The 20,090-nt window shown below is 39.0% G+C and overlaps 1 protein-coding gene across 5 annotated transcripts in view; it reads right to left on the bottom strand.

The window, feature by feature from the left end:
• LOC118313825 (citron Rho-interacting kinase) overlaps positions 1–16,320 on the bottom strand; it is a 41,436-nt gene extending 25,116 nt beyond the window's left edge. For 2 of the 5 annotated variants that reach the window (XM_035639741.2, XM_047330708.1), the window contains exons 1-9: positions 15,984–16,319; positions 11,315–11,422; positions 9,716–9,859; positions 9,196–9,315; positions 3,086–3,265; positions 2,827–2,880; positions 2,586–2,639; positions 1,688–1,828; positions 82–207 (exon numbers count right to left, since the gene is read on the bottom strand). In XM_035639741.2, the coding sequence (XP_035495634.1) occupies positions 82–207; positions 1,688–1,828; positions 2,586–2,639; positions 2,827–2,880; positions 3,086–3,265; positions 9,196–9,315; positions 9,716–9,859; positions 11,315–11,323 (828 nt within the window). In that variant the 5' untranslated portion in view covers positions 11,324–11,422; positions 15,984–16,319. Of the gene's footprint in view, positions 1–81; positions 208–1,687; positions 1,829–2,585; positions 2,640–2,826; positions 2,881–3,085; positions 3,266–9,195; positions 9,316–9,715; positions 9,860–11,314; positions 11,423–15,983 lie in introns of all 5 variants that reach the window. The other 3 variants (XM_047330707.1, XM_047330710.1, XM_047330709.1) reach the window with 2 other exon arrangements.
• Between the last annotated feature and the right edge of the window lie 3,770 nt (positions 16,321–20,090).

Raw genomic sequence — 20,090 nt, 5'->3', positions numbered from 1 at the left:
TCCTCTGCAATGATGACAATGAGCTGTGTTTATATCACACCTCCTCTGATTATTTTAGCTCTGAGATGAAAGGTGGGTTACCAGAATCTTATCTGCCATCTGCTGAATCTGCTGGGCCTTGCTCTGGATATCATCCTTCAGTTTAGTCTCCCGGCGCTCAACAATCTCCAGTCTTTTCACCTGGTTCTCAAGAGTCTTCCTACCATCCTGCACAAAATGGACAGCAGTAATGAAACAAAGACAGACACATATACACATACACATATAGGCTTCAATTGACCAAAAGGATATAAAATGCAACCTCGGGTCACAAGATCCACAGTCCTGAAAGCTGCTTTCTGTTATTTTGACATCAAAAACAATTAGTAGTGATGCTAATATGACTCAAGTCTTCTACTTCAAGGAGGAACGAATAAAGCAGCTGAATCCATACTGTCGCTGAAATGTTCTCCTCTCCTCTCTGTGCGAGGTCATCTTATCTATGGCAGGCTGGGACAGCTTTTCTAAGGAGATGCTTTGTTGCCATTCTATCTGTTTGATGATGACATGATTCTGAGAGTTAAATACACCACGTTGACCGGGATCGGGAGGGTTTTTGGGACATCGTACACTGACACTTTTTTGATCTTTGTATGAACCAGAAATCCCCTCAATATTGTGCTCCTTTAATAAATACTTCTGCTTAAGACATCTCCTTTCTCTGTCTTCCTGATTCAACTGCATCAATTTTTCCATTACACATATGGCTTGTTAGCGCTGCACCACTGCAATGATTATATCTCATTTTTCCAAGTTCCGAAGAGGCCATTTGCATTCATGTGTAATAGTGTGAGGTCTTAGGAGCTGCATAACTTTGACAACATCCATATTTTCTTTCCTTTGACTCAACACTCTAAAGGAACCTCTACTAATTTGCATTTATTTATGTATTATGTGATGTGAATTGTTGTTGTAGAAGAACCCATTACAGTTCCCTTAAAAAAAATCATGCATACTGTAGAGGAAACTACAGATACTACATAAATGAAAAAATACTTCATCCATATACAAGTATTGAAGAATTGTGTCAAAATAGATCAAAAAATAACTACTTTGAAAGTTTAAAATGAGTAAATACTTGTATACAACCATGTCACCGTGCCACCATACCATGCCAGTGCATTCATGCTTCTGATATAGATACTTCTGGTGAAGAAGATGAAAGGCCTGCTGGTATCTGCACTCCTCCACACTTTGGTGAGCAAAGAAAGGTTCATTTACATTGCATGTTTGTTCCTGTGTATTTCCCTACTACCTGAAACCTACACTCTGTCTGGTGTGATATGGGTGAAAGGACTGAGACTATGATTGTTGCAGGGGGGCATCATTGTTTTTAGCTTTATCCTGTGGCCTTTATAAGAAAAGGGCAACTACGTAGCTTCACAAACCAGAACATACAAAAATCCCTAAGTAAATGAACATCAACAGTGACAACATTTATGCTTTCATTGTATCACAGCACAAGTGTGCAGGGTAGGTGCTAAAACAACATGTTCAGAAAAGAACATACATTATGGGCTCTTTGTGCTTAGCAGATACACAAGCCAGGTTAATTTTTGCAGGGAATATCGCAAAGCAACAAATGAGGCAGACAGAAGGGGCCAGAACATATATATGCAAGGCTGTGTGTTCGGTACTGTGTGTGTACCTCAGTCTCACGGAGGCGTCTACGCAGGCTGTCACTGGAGTCTTCCTTGTTCTGCAGCCTCTCAAGATCGCGCTCCATGCGCTCTTTAGCCAATCTCATACTCTGAAGGAGGTCTGTCGCCTCACCACTGGCCTTTGACGCCTAGATGATAGGAGAACAATATTAATCAAAAAGTATCTGTCCTTGCAGGTTATGTACAGAAAATATAATATAATAGAAAGTTGATATGGACATCTTATCTCTGATACAACATGCTACTGTAGAATGATTACTAACTATATCAATGAAAAGAACTGAGTCAAAATAAAAACATCTTGATCATGATCATAACAATCATGCATGTTAAAATGAATCAGATATGAATGCGGCTGCATCACCTTCTTTGTACCCTAAGCAACATTGGTGATATTAGATTCCAGTGCACTTGTTGTTGATAAAGTGTAGGAGCATAAGAAATAATTGGCATCATTTGCTCATTCGGTGGCTACTAGTAAACAAGTTACTAAACACTCCTTTTATGACAGTCTTACACAATCCACATTATTTTATCCTTTTTAATAATGATCCTACTGATTATTTCTTAAATTAGTTCATGAGAATCAGAACGTGAACTTAGTCAGTTTTCGCTATCAGCACCACAGCCTCATGTGCTATTGGCAGAATGGATGGTACTTAAAAAAAAAATAATTTCTAGGAAAAAAGAATTAGGATGAGATTATGTTTGACTAATGAGACAAAACCGCTATATTGCCAATAATTAAACAGTAAGTCTATTTTTAAGGTCAGGGAGAGTAAAGACAGGATTGATACACTCATCATAAAGAGCTAAATGCTGTTCAATCGCTTGCTTTCGGAAGCAGAAGTTGTTCATCCATCGTCCATGCTAAAAATATTCTACCTTCGTGAATTTCTCCTGAAGATCATGGATCTTTGTCTGCTGCTCAGTGTTGGTCTAAAAAAGAAAAACAACCATCATGATATATAAGGTTAAATATAATGAATAACATTAAGTGACATTTAATGTTAGGATCTTTGGTTAAAGTCACTCCAACTTGTGATCATCAGTGTCCTTATTTGTATTTTTGGCATCCTCACCAGTCACAGAATCTTATTACAATTAAGTAAACATCATAAATGACCTTCTCCAGCTTGGTGATCATCTCCTCTACTTCTGCTCGACCCTGCTCTTTAGCCTGTGAAGATATTGGAAAATCAGTGAGACCTCTCCCAGTATTGATCATGGCAACTTCTTAATGACTACAAGTCAGTTGAATATAATATAGCATCACATTTTAACATTGAGTTACACTGTAATTGTAAGCTCTACTAGAATATATCAAATCAAATTAACTAAAAACTTTTCCTATCTAACTGAGAATCATTTACAGATTTAGTTACAGTGTAGACCTTCTGCATCCTGTGCTGGTAGTCTGCAGCCTTCCTCTTCAGTTCCTCGCTGCTCTGTCGAGAGTCTTTCAGCTCAGTCTCATACAGGTCGCTACGGCGACGGGCTGCAGACAGGTCCTCTTCCAGTTGTCTGATGGAAACTCTCATCTCTTCTAGCTGGGCATGATATTCCTGAGCAAAGATCAGAGAATTTCCCAGATTAGAGAGGAGAGGAGAGGAGAAGAGAAGGGAACAGAGAAGCGATAGTCCTAGATGCAAGACGATCAACAACGTTAAGAAACGAAACAAATATGACCAAAATAAGATTCAACTTAGCAGACCTCATATATCTGCCAAAACGTAGCTGCACTTTAAGAACTTTATCCATTCAACTTCACTATATTTGTTTAGTAGACATTATGTGTGCCTTTGTAACACGGACATTTTGGGGAAAATCTGCAGATAATTTACAGTTGAAGTGGAAACGGCTCTACAGCAGCCTCAGTATCATTTGACGTGATACCATCATTCATAAGAGCAAACTTGTTCATAAGAGATGTACTTTAGGTGTGCTGCATTCAAACTTAACAGGATGAAAATAGTTCAGCATAGTGGAGGAAATTAAATAGCTTGTATAAGGGCAATTATATGTCAACTCTTTTGGCAGTCATTATAGTACAGAAATACTTCAAATATGGTAGCAAGTATTACCAAAATAATGGTATCAAAAGCCAATGAGCAGAGAAGGGGATGTTAAGAGAAAATTTTTACATGCACATGCCTTTTTAATAGTAATTAGTCACGGCCTAATAGGTATAATTTCAACCTCCTCATCAGCTTACAGGGCACATCAGCCTGTCCGTCAGGCTGATAAAAAGAAACATCCCTCTTGGAGACACCGATGAGATCCGGACAAGTGAAATAGACCACTCAGACACGGTGAAAACAAAACTAAAATAGTTTTGCTGAAGGAAAATGAGTGGGTGAATATGTAACCATGGAATTATATGTGACCAGTTAGCTCAAGTTCACCTTCAATATGTACAGGGACTTATCATGGGTCAGGTAAGAAAAGCCACCAGTTATGTAGCTGTAATAGACTCTGTGTGCATTACCTCACTGATCAGTTTACCTCCACAGGAGCAGACTGACGATCCCTGTCATTGAAAATTGACAGGATCTCCTGAGAACCATCTTTCATCTGACTGTGACTTTCTAAGTCAATGAAAGCCATATGATTTTCAAATTCCAGTAATTCTTTGGCAAAACAATGACTCAGTATGAGGAAATTAAAAGAGAGGGAATTCATCTTTCAATATGACGTCAACAACAAACAACTGAGGCCTCGCAGAGTGTTTAATCACTGCATTCTCGTATAACAGAGGAGCAGACATATTCTACATTTTCTCTCCAGGGCTAATTCTCTAGCATGTGGAGGCAACTTTAAAGCAAACATCACTTGTGTTAGAATTTATCCTTTGTGGATCATTTAGATGTGTTGAAAAAAGCATTCAAGCAACATAAACCATGTGTCAATCTAGTGAATAGCGGGCATCAACTCTTTACTCTAGCAACTTACAAGACAGAAAAGGCCTTTAAATCAGTGATCATCTGTCGATTGGTTATCTTTGGTCTGCTTATAATCTTTATCCACGGTATCCTTAGCCCTTAAACACAGCATGTCAATGATGACAAATATTGAATTTAAGTTCAACTCTCCTTTCTGACTTTACTGTAAGTAAGTAAGTAATGACAGCAGCATCTCTTTATTTCACCCTGCTGTTTGGCAGAATGCAGGAGATGTAGTAGGTAAACACAGTTTTTGCTGGCAATGTTGGCGCCCTAGGTAAGATTTTTGATCCGGGCCCCCCACCCCCAAGGTGTTTACATTACATGACCCCCCCCCACAATTTATCTACATGCCAAAGCACTGTGCATGGTTCTCTAATAAGGGCCATACTTTGCATGTGCATGGTTCTCTAATGAGGGCCATACTCTGCATCTTCTATGTTGTTGCGGAGGGATGTCTTTTTATTTGGTCTTTACAAAACAAAAAAGAGCAAAGTAAGTGAGTTAAGCAGGCAAATAGGGTTATTTTTGAATGAAATAAAGAAAATTATAAAACCAGGCTCATATCAGCACATTATCAGTTATGCAATATTCTATTAAGACTCTTTTATGTTTTGCTTTTTTGAAAACCAGCTAGAGTCAACCAAAGACAATTCATGAAGGTAACATTAGCTCCATTAGCTCCATGAGCTCCAGCTGATCAAATTTGACAGGTGTCATTTCAGCTGGTAAGAAGGATAGTTGGCTTGAAATGAGAGCCTGCACTTGTCCTTCTCTGTTTGAAATCAAGCAGCCATTGTTTCCAAAATGACTAAGAATACTGTGTGGGAAATGTGCCACGGTTATCACTGTGACCAGCAAACAGATCGGGAAACAGGTGCTCAGCAACCAATAAACTGACAGGTGGTGATCATAATGCCCCAAGAAAAACATCAATGTCCCAGTATAGGTGATGAAGGATCAAGTCAATTTATAATTTAGAAAAAAGATGGGTCTTTAGATAGATATCAATCACGGGGGAAAATCGAGTTGTTAGGCGCAAACTATTTTGCAATTTGGGAGTGAAAATGAAGATCACCTTTGGTTTTTAGCTGGCTGTGTGGAATTGTGATACTGCTACAATAGCTGAGACTGCTGAAAGGGAATGTTTTTTGTACCGACAGCGGGATGTTTGGAATGTTTGGAAGTTTTATCTGTTATATCCCATACATTTGCATATGCAGAGCACCTCCAAATTTTTGACAATCTGTCCTCAACATCTCTGATGATGAAGTCCCCTATAAACCAAAGTTGCTGGACACGGCAGATTAGAAGCACGAGCGCTTGACAGGGGAACACCTGGGATAGGTCAGAGGACCATGGATGGTCAGGAGAGAGCTCCGGAAGTGAGGAAATAGAGCAGCCAAAATCATCCAGGACAAAAAAATCTGTTGTTCAGCTGCAGCACTCAGGCAGGTGGGTTTCCATTCCTTTTCCAAACCAGTGGTCAGCAGACAAGTCTCATGCTCTACCACTGCCTGAATTAAGGATAATGTGCATAAGAAACACAAGAAGTGCTTCCCTGTCTAGACAGAGATTGATAAAAATGAACCAATCACTTTAATGCTGTACCAGTATGATTTGTCTACTGAATGCTCTGTGATCAAAGAAAAAAACTGTACAAATAATGAGTACAGTAATTTTGAAAACTAACTTATGTTTATTCTTTCAAGAGGAATTGGTGGCTGGTTGTGATGTACGGTGATGTGAGACACTGATTACAGTGCTTCACCCCATTAGTTTGGTGCTGAAAGTGGCCAATTAAGTTGTTTGTAATACCTTAAATGGATGGGTGACCACTATCACTGTGGCTAAAGGCACAGTAGATGAATAAAGTAAGTCTTTCCCTCTTCCCTGCTTTCTTCTCCCTCTGAAATTAGAAGAGGCAAGTAAACAAGGAAAAATTAAAAAACATTTGACTTTCCGTACATTTTATACTGTAGGAACAAAATGTATTCAATATTGGGCAGCTGTGGCTCAGGAGGTAGCGTCAGTCGTCCACTGACCCAAAAGGTTGGCGGTTTGATCCTAACTTCCCATAGTCCGCATGTCAGTGTGTCCTTGGGCAAGACACTTAACCCTTACTTGCCTCTGACGGCTCTTCAGACAGTGTATGAATGTGTGTGAATGAGAAAGTGCGGTAAACATGGGTGAATGTGACTTGTCCTGTAAAGTGCTTACACAGCATGCGTTGTGGTGTTAAACCTGTAATAAATACTCAGAATACTAAGGAAACTCAACATGTTACTGTACTTTCATATTTACATAAATGTTTGTCTATGTTATATTAGCAGTACTGTAAGAGATCGCTAAGTACAGACTTTTCATAGTCATCTCATACAGAGCCTTTGTTTTTGTTTAAACAAACCAAGACAGAAACAATATGGTTTTCTGCAGTTCTTTTTTAGTGAATTTATCTCTTTGCATATGTTTTCAGGTCTTAATGCTTTTGCACAGATTGCTTTTCACTGAAAATAAATCTATCCTAAATCTCTACTGTTTGTTGATCCAACACTGCATGACTTCTGCATAAAAATGTTAACACTGCAGTCATATGACAGTGCGTGGGAGACAGATGATTTTCAAGATGAAATACTGGATTTAGCAGGCAGAAATACCCCACTGAGAGGCACCAATGGGAACATATGCCAGATAATATGCATGAGTTATCCTCATTAATTTGAAGATTTAGACTCTTTTTGTTTCAATCATAATCCTTTTAGTAAATGTTTTCTTTTGACAATGTTGGTAATTTTTAAGTCTGCAAAGATTACAGATACACATCCAGCTACATGAACCTTTACTAACACCTGTATTGCTGACAGTGTTCCTTTAGTGTGTAAAGACAGACTACTGGCAACAAATCTGACCTCTGTGAGGTCTGCGATGCTCCAGCGCATCCTGAAGGATTCCAAGGCCCAAAGAATGGGGCAGATACAGAGATGGAACAGGGTGTGAAACATTATAAATGGGTCTGCATCCAATCATTTCTGTAAAAATCTAAAATAGAAAAAAAAAAATTCTAATTTTGGGGGGCCGATACTAATATTAGGCAGTAAAAAATGTAAAATATATATAGATCTGGAAAAATAAAGAGAAAATGTAAAATGTACATGCAGATCTTTTCTGCATTGTTTGTTCTGTGAAAATAAAAGTTTTCATTTGGGCATACAGGCAAACATAATGTTTTTGAAAGCCTCAAATCAGCAGATATTATCAGGCAAACAATATCAAGCGCTGGTTCTAGAGAAAACCCAAGCAGACATGGGGAGAACATGCAAACTCCACACAGAAAGGCCGCAAGGTTCCAACCCAGAAACCTCTTGCTGTGAGGCAACATTGCTGCAGAATATCTATTGATGGTCAAAAATTCTGTTTCCTAAACAGTATGAGCTTCACGACAGCCTGCCCACTGCATCGGTGGTCTCTTCACTCGTAGGTATAAGGCTCTCATCACCATAGCAACCATTGCACAATGTTTTCAGTGCTTAGTAACCAGCACTAATGTAAAAAAAAGGTTGCTTTTCTATTACCTTTTTAAAAGAAAGTGGTGCATAATGGCAGGGAAATGATTTTTCATGCTCTTTATCTGTTGTACAAAACTGTCAGTCCTGGAACAGCTTAATTCTCACAGCTGGCAATACTATGTGATGTGGTGCTGCCACACACGCAGAAATGTAAGCACACACAAAAACAGTCGTTCATGTCAGACACTAATCATATTTGATTTTAATAATTATTGCTGCATTTACAAGCAAAGCCCCCGGTCTCTTTCTTCATGAGTAATATTCCTGATTCTAGGGCAATTCACAATGAGTAGACCCAGCATACACCCTTAATACAGTCTTTATTCTTCTGTCTGAAAATGTGGCACGATGCATTTTCTTACAAATAAAATATTTAATTTAAAGTGAATTTCTAAATAAACTTTGCGTACACATGACATGAACTACATTTTTATATTGCATGTCCTTGTTAACTTTTTTTTCTGTTAGGACAACAATAAAATACAGATACACAATAAAATAAATACAGTACAGCAACATAAGTCATTACTGCACATGAAGGTGTTTAATGCTACACTGACTGCATTGCTATAGATTGGTGGGGTACCAACATCAGATGCCTATCTAATCAACACTTAGCCCCCACACAATCAGCCTTGGTGATTTGCCCTGCTCCCACTGACTGTCACTATGAAATAGTCAAAAAGACGATTATTTTTGCCATTTACCACTTCCTGCATAACATATGGTACTCATTACTGCAACTATCAATTTAAGAAGTGAATGATAACTGAGTTGAGCGATAACATCTCACTTGTTTTCACTACAACAACCTGTTTCAAGAATCATCCAATAAACAAAAACCCCTTAAATCTAGATTGATTGTAAGGTGATCTAATCAGTGATTTGCTTCATTCTGCCTTGATCCAGTCTTGAGCCCACAACTTCAGGAGTAAATGTATCTCAGCCCACTGACCTACCAAGATAACACCCATGATGCCGTCCTACCTGCTCTTTGATCTCTTGAAGCTTGTTGCTCTGTTCCCGGATGTCATGCAGGAGCTGCAGTGCTTTATCATCCTCCTGTGACACTTCCATACGAGCCTGTTCCAAACTGCGTTTCAGACTCTGCAACCGAGACATACATGCATGTATGTTCAGACAGGTTGTTAGATATACTGCAAACAAAAATGAATGCCATCTAATGTAGTAGCCCTGCAATAACTGGTTAAAAATGTTTTTTTGAAAGTGTTTTAAATACTGTAGGTGCTGATATCAATTTATGTTCATTTTGGGGGACGTGCTGTTGGATTGTATTATGGTGAGAAGTGTTTGTAGTATGTTCATTCATTCATTCATCGTCTACCGCTTTATCCATTTAAGGGTCGCGGGGGGTGTTTGTAGTATGTGGTCTATTTAAATTATATCAATACCCATTGCACTCATCACAGTCAAATTCTCATAGACACGCACACACACACACACACACACACACACACACACACACACACACACACACAGTACTCACACTGCATTCTGTGATATAGGTCGCCAGGTCCTGTTCAAGGATTGTCCTCTGAGTCTCTGAGGCTTTCAACTCTATATCCTTCTGCTGCAGCACTGACTCAAGGTCAGACATCTTCCTCTGGACAAGTGAGATATCCTGCTCAACCTGGAGGCAAGAACACAGCATGGACAAAACTTTTCTCTGATAGTTTTGATTAATTTATCTCCAGGGCCCGTAGATCTGAGTATATTTACTTTGATAGCCTACCTTGAGAGTGTATCTGTGTTAAATATATCTTCTTACTGTAAAATACTATGACTATATTACTATAGTACTATGTGTGTGCGTGTGTGTGTGTGTGTGTGTGTGTGTTTTCAATGCTGCACTTGTCTTATAGACCATTTCATTGTAGCGATTGATGATATAATTTGATATGCCATTAAAGCATTACGGTGCCTGAAGAGCATTGCAAACCAGAGAAACAGCAGGGCTGGCAGCACAGTCACAGACACAGTCACAGCACATAGAGTATGGAAGCACTAACACTCAGTCAGAATGCAGACACATGCTCACAGCAACATGGCGCCACACCATGGGGCTGCAGCCAGTAAAAGCCATGGGTCCACATTGTTGAATCCAACCATACTTCAAAGAATCACCAGATACTTTCAAATAGAAAGATGTGCCATTTGCAAAACATTTAAGAGACAGGTCACAAGAGGATGCTTTATAATCTGATCATAACATGAATTAATGAGGTATAATTAGAAAGAAATGAAGCACTATAACACTTATTACAAGATTCATGTACATTTTTGCACATTTTAATGGCATCCAATGCACTGCAATTGGTCCGTCATTCTGGCCTTTTCATTCTTGAACCAGCATGTGGAAAAATTACTAAAGTTGCAAAGGATGAGTTCACATCACAAGGGAGGTTACGTTTTGAATAATACAGATATGACAATGGAGGTAATATGTCCATATTAGCCTAAATGGAACATTACATCTTACGATGTTAATTAACTTGCAAAAGTCTTTTGATTTCAAGTTGAGACGTCATTTAACTTACATCACTGCAAGCTGAGGAGTTGAATATAAAGGGCTGAACTACATGCAAAATTTTAGCGTCAGTATTTCGTAATGATTACAAAACAAGACAAAGTAGTCAGTACAAAATGTTAGACCACGATTCAGCAGAGATGAAAATTTGACAAATTTCTTGATGGAGGCTGCACAGTAAAACAGACAGTCATGCAACTTTGTTAAACTTACAACATAATCCAATGAAATAATCACCACACAGATCAAAGATTGACATGACATTTTTGTAAAAAGTCAATAGTTTATAAAACATAACAGGTTTAAGGGAAAATAATTATATTTTTTCATAGCAGTGATTATACTTATGATGTTGTTTCACTTGTTATTTTATCCCATATGTTAAAGAGAAATACAAGTTAGAACGTGTTCAGCTGTAGCTGGTCTGTGGCACAAGAGTGATGTGGAATACATAAAACACAGTAACACACACAGACATCAGCTGAGCTTTAGTGTGAAGGCAAACTGTCAACAGATGGACTGTATTGCTCTGGAAACACACCATGTGAGCAGTAATACCTGTGACATGTGTTCGGGAATTCTGGTTGTTTTTCTCCTTTTAAATGAATGACGTTTTTTCCAAAGGAAGTGGTCTTATGTAGAGAGTTGATGGATGAAGTTTCTAACCTGCAGGAGTGGAGAGCATGAAGAGATTGGGAATGGGAGAGAAAAAAGACAATAAACCATCTTGATGTACAACCGCTCTCAGAAACTGAAGGGTTGACTCTTATGTAAAACTCTTTGCTTCTATAATCGTACTGTATACTGTAGATGGCGTTTTCCAGTCTGTCATTTGGAATAATTTATATTCCATGTTTGCTATGACACGTATCATAAATGTTACAACATCCTATATAATTCAAACAACTACATGTTAACCTTTTGGACAAGTAAACAAGTATATCAGCCCTGGATCACAGTTATTATTATTGCAATCAGAAATTTTAATATTTTATAAATTGGTAATGGAGCAAATGTGCCCCCTTTAAATACATCTCAAGACCAAACTGTGACATTGGTACAAGGAAAAGCAATTTTCAATCAATTAGCAATCAAGCACTGAAGACTTCACTTACAGTAGCTCATAACACTCCAATCATGCAGTGACATGATCAATCAATCAATAAATCAATCAATCAACATTAATTTAAAGTCTTAAATCACTATTAGACATGGTCTCATTGCACTTTACAATAAAAGGGACACATAAAATAACAAACAGCAATAAGACAATTGAACAAAATTAAAACAATTATAAAACATACAACATACATACATAAAAACAATAAGTTAAAAAACAAGTGATGATGTGCTATGGTCGGCTATAATGTAATGAGTAGAGGTGGGTTTAAAATCTAGATTTAAAATTTTCTACAAAGTGAGCTTCTCTGACAATGTAGTGGGAGTCTATTCCAGAGATGAGGTGCACTCACACACACACACGCACACACACACACACGCACACACACACACACACCACACGCACACACACACACAAACACACACACACACACACAACTAGCACATACAGTATGTAGTTCGCAGTATAGGTATTTAGTGAGTATACAATAGGAGATCCATACTGTGCCGACGAAATATGCACTCATATTCTAGCTTAACAGAGACTATAAATAACATGCTTGTGTTTGCACAACAGCCTCTCTTACCACCACTGGATATTTTTGGCAGCTTTTGTGATCAAGAGGCAGGCACAAGAGGGGGCGATAGAGGGGGCATGTCTATTAAAAGCAGAGGTTCACCTCCCACTCCTCCCTACAGCAACATGCTTGACTCGAGCTCAGCTAACATGTGGAGGGTGGTGGGTTGCTTTGTGCTTTCGCTGTTGCGTCATTGTGGCCAAGTGAATTGTTATTTATAGTCTGTTTCTGTTTTTGACTCTGCCGTTTTTATCCCGTCTGTGACCAGCGGGACATGCTCAGGAGATCACATGTAGTCGCAAAGCAGAACTACGCAGACACTACAGATGAACAATGGATATTATGATTCTGTAGCGAAGGCTCTGGTGCTTACTAATATTTGCAAGGAAATGTGACTGATTTAATCATCATGCTTCAAGGGTCATTTGGGAAGGGGGAGGGTCTTTCACTTACAGTACACAACAGGCCACACACAATGTTCCCAAGCTGCAACTGAATACTGCCTGGGATTCACCAGTCTGACTGGCATGACGTGATGCAGGAGCAGGTGGCTTGAAATGAGTGATGATGACATGAGCAAAGCGTCTGTGGGGTGAGCGATCTGTACTGCCTGCTGATCTTCTGCCTGTAAGCACATTACATCAGTGGTACATATCCCTGCTGACTGGCTTAGCAGATATGTCCAAAAAAGTTCGACCCTGAAAGTTTGATCCCCCCAAATATTTTCAGCCAAATGAAGGGAGTTTTCATGTGAATCTCAAGTCATATACATATGTGGAGAACTTCCTAAACAGTGGTAAAGTTTGTGGCAGGGTGCCATCCTAGCATTAGGCACCAGATGGCACTCAGATCTGACTGTCTTCCTCTCAGACTCAAGTGCTATAGCTGACTGCCCATAATGAGCTGAGTTAACATACTGTGCAGCTGGGCTCCTCCGCTGCAATAATTAGCTTCCTCGGAACAATTACTAATAACTATTCTTTTAAAAGCTCATTACAACCACAGGAAAGACAGTTTGACCATTGAGCCGGCCTGTCTGTATCTATTTTTTATAGAAACATAGCATAAACCTGTACAGAAAATTATCCAATATATCTTTTGCCTGTTTCTAAAATCAGCGCATGCCATATAATTACAGTACCTGAAGTCAGAGATGCTTCACAAACACTGCTTGTGTATGAGAGCTCATCAGCAATCGGACAGTAACATTCACAGAGAAATATTGGCCTCCAACTCAGTAATGGAGGTCTTTATCGCTGGTTTAATAATGTGTGCTGGGCTATGAGTCAGACTTGTTGAAGAGGGGGAGAGTGGAGAGAGGTTGTATCCCAGTCATGTTGTTGCTCTACATTCAGTCTACAGGGGACAATGCCACTGTATGGCCTGTAGGCAGTGGTGAATAACAGACCTGTTGCAATGCTGTAGTGGCATAGATTCTTCTCCAAAAAACAAACTCAGAGTCCCTTCCCACCTACTCCCAGGCAGTGTGATTTTTAATTCCATCCTATCTCTATACTAAGAGACATTTTTGTCTATTGTCATGACAACAGCAAATTGGTAATTGAACACTGCTGGCCTTTGACATTGCAGCAGTTCTCTGATTCAAGCATCTCTCCTCCATAGTTTACAACAGGCTTTGAAGATAACCTGAACCAATCCGTGAATGCATCCATAGAATCTGTGCTTCATACTATAACACCATGCATTATTGGCTTTTGCATTTTTTAGGCCCAGTGCTTTGGCAATGGTTAGCACAATTAATGCATGTTAATATTTGAATGCATTTCACGCTGAGAGACATTTCAGATTGTTTTGAGAGTTGTCAGACTCAGCAAACACAGTTGCACAGTTGACACATAGGTATAACTACTGGCTTGAAGTTGCTGCAAGTGGCACTGGATAGCTAATGCACCAACACACTCAAAGGAATGCATAAACATTAGTCAGAAAGAAAGAAATCCACCCTGAAACAATTTTCAATGGGGTAGCAAATGCACCTCTAGGACTGCAGTTCCCAGGCAGCCAGTTGCAGGAACAACTGTTGATATATTAAAATTGAAGTATCCAGTCTATAGAAGGAGTATAAACCCAATCAACTAAAGCCACTATTAGCTTTCAATGACTCATTATATAATGACAAAGCTTATTATTGTCCTTTATAACAAGGTTGATTTCATATGGCAGTAAAAACACTCACTTATCGCTGTGGCAACCAACTTTATGGATACATGTGAATGCTCTAGCTGCATGAATGTTCTGGCACTGATGCACTAACAATGCAAAGTGGTCGAGCATGGTGAGCACTTGCGAGAGTGCTTCACAAATTCAGTTCATCATTACATCACAGTTCCAAATGACAGAGAGGATCAGTGTGGGCTTCCGAAGGAGGCACTTGGGAAAATGACACTTGAGGATATGGAGCAGTAGAGCTCTCCCTTTCATCACAATGCACATAAGCAGTAACATTTCTGTTCTGCATTTCCTCTGTACCATCCACCTTCAATTCTGGTGGGCCTCCACAAAAAGGTCACTACAGATGAAAATAAACACAAACAGATGTGACTGCAGTTCTCCTGGCCAACTTTTAGCCTTTTATCGATAAAATCTAATCTACACTTAGTAACTTATCATATACATGATCTGGTTGCTGTACATATTAGTATATATATCTGTATATTGTATCTATTATTATCATTGCTCCATCTGTCTATCTGTACCTTAAATTCATTTTCTGTGTCTATCCCACAATCTCTTCATCAATATTGTGTTTTGTTTTACCTCAAAACTCCAGCCAGTGCTGTAATTTGTGATCAAGCTGGTGTACCCGAAACATGCAGCAAGCTATCTGCACTTCTCCTCTACCCTCTGCAAAACCTGCTGTTACCATAGAGATCCATTCTTCCAACCAAAGTCTCCAGCTTGTAATACATTATCGCTCTGACTTTGTCATTTCAGCTTTGTTCCTGCACTGAATCCCTCTTCCAACTACTACAGCACCTTTATAACTGGAAGTTTAAAGTGAGTTGCGATTTTGTACAATCGTTGCATGACATTCAGATAAACTTTGTCTTAAAACTTCCTCTGTCTTGGTATAGATTGATTTGATATCTGAATAAGAAACATGCAGCTGTGTCATCAAGACTGTACATAAACAGTGGGGAGTTTGAACACCACCGCAGGGATGAGTGTATGCAACAGTAAACATGCCTATGAAGAGACATGGGAAAAACAAAGACACAGTATTTCAGTGTCGTGACCAAGAATAGCGCTAACTCCTGATAGACAAGATGCAGCAACTGCATAAGCTCTGTGTTACCAAGTCATCACTCCATAAATCCTCAGCTGTAGTGTCAGTCAATCAATTAATCATGTAACAGTTCCAACATGCTGAGATGGAGAAAATTGGAAAGCACTGTAGCAGTTCTGAGTCATAAAGCAAATATACAGTTTTCCTTCTTTTCCCAACCAAGCCATCACCCTCACCCCTTCCTTATCTTTGATGAACTGAGTAAAAATAGTATGGCACTCACTCAGATACTGCTACAGCTGACGGGTCTTCTACCAAGCTCCTTAAATGCGGCACCTCCTCGTCCAGTAAGCCCGTTCATGTGGGGTCTCCCTCGGAAGCCACCAGCCAGACTGAGAGCTGCGCTGGTTAATCAAATTCAGGGATGTCATCCTCACTGGGGAGAAAGTGGAGCTGAGGAGAGAGAGAGAGAGATGCGCTGTGGCAGCGCAGAAAGCTGTAAGACAGTGAGCGCGACGAGCGATTACTGTTTACAGAGAGATGGAGCGGAGGAGAGAGGGAGGGAGTGGAGGACTACAGAGAAATTTCACTGTAGAGTAATGCAGCAGATCGGTGTTCACATACTGTAGAGGAAGCTCTCACTCTCTCTCTCTCTCTCTCTCTCTCTCTCATTTCTCTGTCAGCCGCTCAACACCCCCCAACTATTTCTTCCTCTCCCCATACTGCAGCAGCTGCTAATTGCACTTATATATGCAACACGACACACTGCGTTAACATTCTGCTCCCAATAGTTACCAACTACTGTATGTTCATGTCAGTTGCTAAAATGTGCACATCATTAGTAAATAAACACAATGAGCCCTACTGAACCTCCTCTAAAAGAGTAGCAGCATTGCAAACGTATTACTGGCAGGACAAAGATGTTGTCACAGTAACCTCTTTTCATCTGCAAATAAACAGCTAAAATCGAAGCAGTGAAAAAAAGGTGAAGATTATGTTTTTATATAAGAAACCAGCATAAATGCATGTATAATCTTTTATTAAAAAGCTGTACGCACTTTTCAATACAACTGCTTGAAATTTCAATTACATTACTGTGTCCTAATTTCATAACAGTGCAAAAACAATACTTTAATCTATTGCTATTCTTATTTATGACATGCAGCAGCATTCCTGCACTGTAGGATGTGCTGAATAAAAACATTATTTTTATGATAATGACTAGAGTTGAGTTATTTTTAGTCTGACACACTGAGTTTTAATTAAAATTGTCCCTTTAATTATATTGTATGGTTATAAATGTTTACCTTTACTAATAGATAAAGCTCAACATGACTCAACATGATCTGTACAAGCGAAATGTCACATATCATCCCAATGCCTGTTCTTTAATTGCTGACAATCAATTTGCAAACAGTGGATTGTTGCTGTACTACAAGCATTGAGCACTGTATCCGAATAATCTCAAGTTGACGGTACGCAGATAACAAGCAGATAACAATGTAACAATGCAAACTGATTACTGAAATATTATTGTAGCAGAGCAAACTGTAATACAGTATGTGTCAGGTCACAACCTGACAAGGTCCCCAGTGTCTAACATAGAAGTTCAGGCTCACCTCAATTTACTTGTTTTCATGCTCATGTAAGGCAAGTGACACATTACTGTGATACTGACTTGCAAGCAAACCGCACACACACGCACACACACACACACAGACACACACACACACACACACACACACACACACACTCACACACACACACACACACACACACACACACACACACACACACACACACACACACACATGCACGCAAACACACAAACGCACAGTAACAGATGGCAGAAGCTAACCTGGCAAGCAGCACTACAGCAGGGACAAATTGCTCAGAAGGTGAAAGCACGGTACTGCACAGTCAATGACAGTTGCATTAATCAGTGGCAGATACAGTACAACTGAAGTACTCTATTTAGTACACATTTTATGACTCTTGTACCAACACAGCCACGTGAAATCTTTGTGTTGGTTGTGTAACAAATGAATGTTTTTGTATCTAAGGGCGGGTCAGCATAACGGATAACCCCTCCACTATCTCACCTCTGCCTCCGCACATCATCCCTATGATGAGAAGCCGACTTAATCCAATATTCAGTGACCATTCTGAGCTCAGCTGCCTCAGACTTCTTTCATTTCACCAAGTAGGTCAGTTACTGAAATCTTTGTGTCTGGATAAAACAACAAACTTAACAACTTCCCCACATAGACCCAGGATGAGGTCATCACCTGCCACAAATAGTGTTTGTGTATCCAATTATCAGTGCAGGAGAGAGAGCACAGAATTCCGAGAGAACTTTTCTTTTCGATCCTTAAATAAACTTGCGAAAAAGAAATGTTTAAATAATTTATAAATAGAACCTACTTTTAGCTTATACCATTACATAATACATCATGCTGTTAGAGATATGTAACTGCTTTCTGCTTGACACTTTATCAAACCTTCCCTACAGCCTGTTATGTTAAACAAAGAAACTGAGCATTTACAGTAAATGCAGTAAGAAGACTAGACCTGCCATTATAGGTTATTCCTCCTGAGATGAATATAATCTTTCCAATGCCTGCACATATTCTCTTCGTCAACATTAGGTTTAATAAATATTAATAAGTCACTCGTGAAAGCAACAAATTTGATTTGAAGACTAAAATCTTTATAGTTAATGTAATAGCCTATTGACTATGATTTATTCACATCAGTATGAAAAACGGGTTGCATTTCCACTGTGATTCAGATTATTGGGTTCAGGAAGAGGCATAATACTGATGTTACCTAGCAACAAGCTACCGTATGTCCCGAAGGCCAATCGCAGCCGAAAAGTAAAGACGGAAAATTCCATCCGTTTTTGATTGGCTGTTTTCACCATGATATCACTCTCGTTATTTCAATTATGTAATCACTTTAGGTTCTGTGGACAATTCAGATGCAGATCTTTTTTGCAGTGTGCAAGCACAGTATTGTTAATTTAAAAAATGTGGAAATTCTACATTAAGAAAACATAAATACCAGACAGTATACAATAGCAATGGCAGAAACTATCAACATGGGGAAACATCATGATCAGTGAGGTACCTGTTTTGCACATTTCCATGAGCTTTGAAAGTCATACAAGATGTACCAGTGTAAAAATACTGCCATCCACTGGCAAAACATTAAAATTGTTTCACTTCTATAGCTGTGTTGGGATAAGGTTAGAGCTATCAAAGAGAAACGCTGCAATCTAGAGTTTTGAAGAGCTTGTTACATTTGTTATATAATATGCAGCCAAACCTTGCACTAGTTAAAAAAAAGGCAGAGTCAGGCCTGTATGACTAAGAGTTGATGTTACATAAGCATGGGACACACAGTACTAGGAAGATGCTGCTATGGATACTTACAGTAAAGTGTCACAATAATTCACTCTCTGGGGGAATTTTTGGTTTATTGCTCATTTGGTAAATAACACAAATGCAAAAAAATAATGTGGAAAGGGTATTAAGAAATGGTGTCCCTGGCAAATTGTGTATACAAACAATGCTTTTGATGTAGTTGACAATCCATTGCAGAAGGAATGCTGTCTCTGTGATTGGCTGTAAACACTGGAGCCCTGCAAACTGTGTTATGGCTCTACTACTGTACAAATTAAGAGATCATGTTTTTATTTATGAATCCCTAAGATGATCTCCGCTTAACAAAACAAACCCTACACCCAAAATAAATGTCAACCATTCATGAAATCATTGAGAAGCACTTATTTAGCCTTGATTAGTATATCAAAGCAAACTGATTTACCAATCATTCTTGGTTATGTAGGTGTAATATACATTTGTTCCACAGAGGGTCATCAATCTGTAACAAAGGGCAATAAAGTGTTTCTAATGTTTATTCCATCCACAGAGGAACTAAAGATGAACTCTGGTTAAAGACTTGTGTGTATTCCATACTCGTGAAAAGAAGCTTCATGTAATTATCTGATTATTTTCGTATAATCCCCAAAATATATATTATTTGCAATCTTTATTTTTGCTGCTGAAACAGTAATTATTATTTTGTTATTGTCATGTTACAAATATTGTTTGCAATACATTACACTGAGTGATCTGGCTATAATACTGTATGCAACTCTTTTTATAGCACAAAGGTTGTGTTTTGGTTGAATATGAAATCAACTGAACACATCAGCGTTACACTAATAAGGATAATGTGGCCTGATTAATTCATTCAGCTTAGCTGTTTATCAAAGCAGTGCAGTTTTGATGTGCTCTGAGGAAATCACCCAGTATTTACTGTGTGCCCCTCTTAGTCACAGAAACCAGGCAACAGTGGATCAGCAGGCTGTGACCCACTTCCTTTA

This window comes from Scophthalmus maximus, chromosome 3 (assembly GCF_022379125.1).
Source record: "Scophthalmus maximus strain ysfricsl-2021 chromosome 3, ASM2237912v1, whole genome shotgun sequence".
Taxonomy (NCBI): Eukaryota; Metazoa; Chordata; class Actinopteri; order Pleuronectiformes; family Scophthalmidae; genus Scophthalmus; species Scophthalmus maximus.
This window is presented reverse-complemented; position numbering and strand designations above follow the sequence as displayed.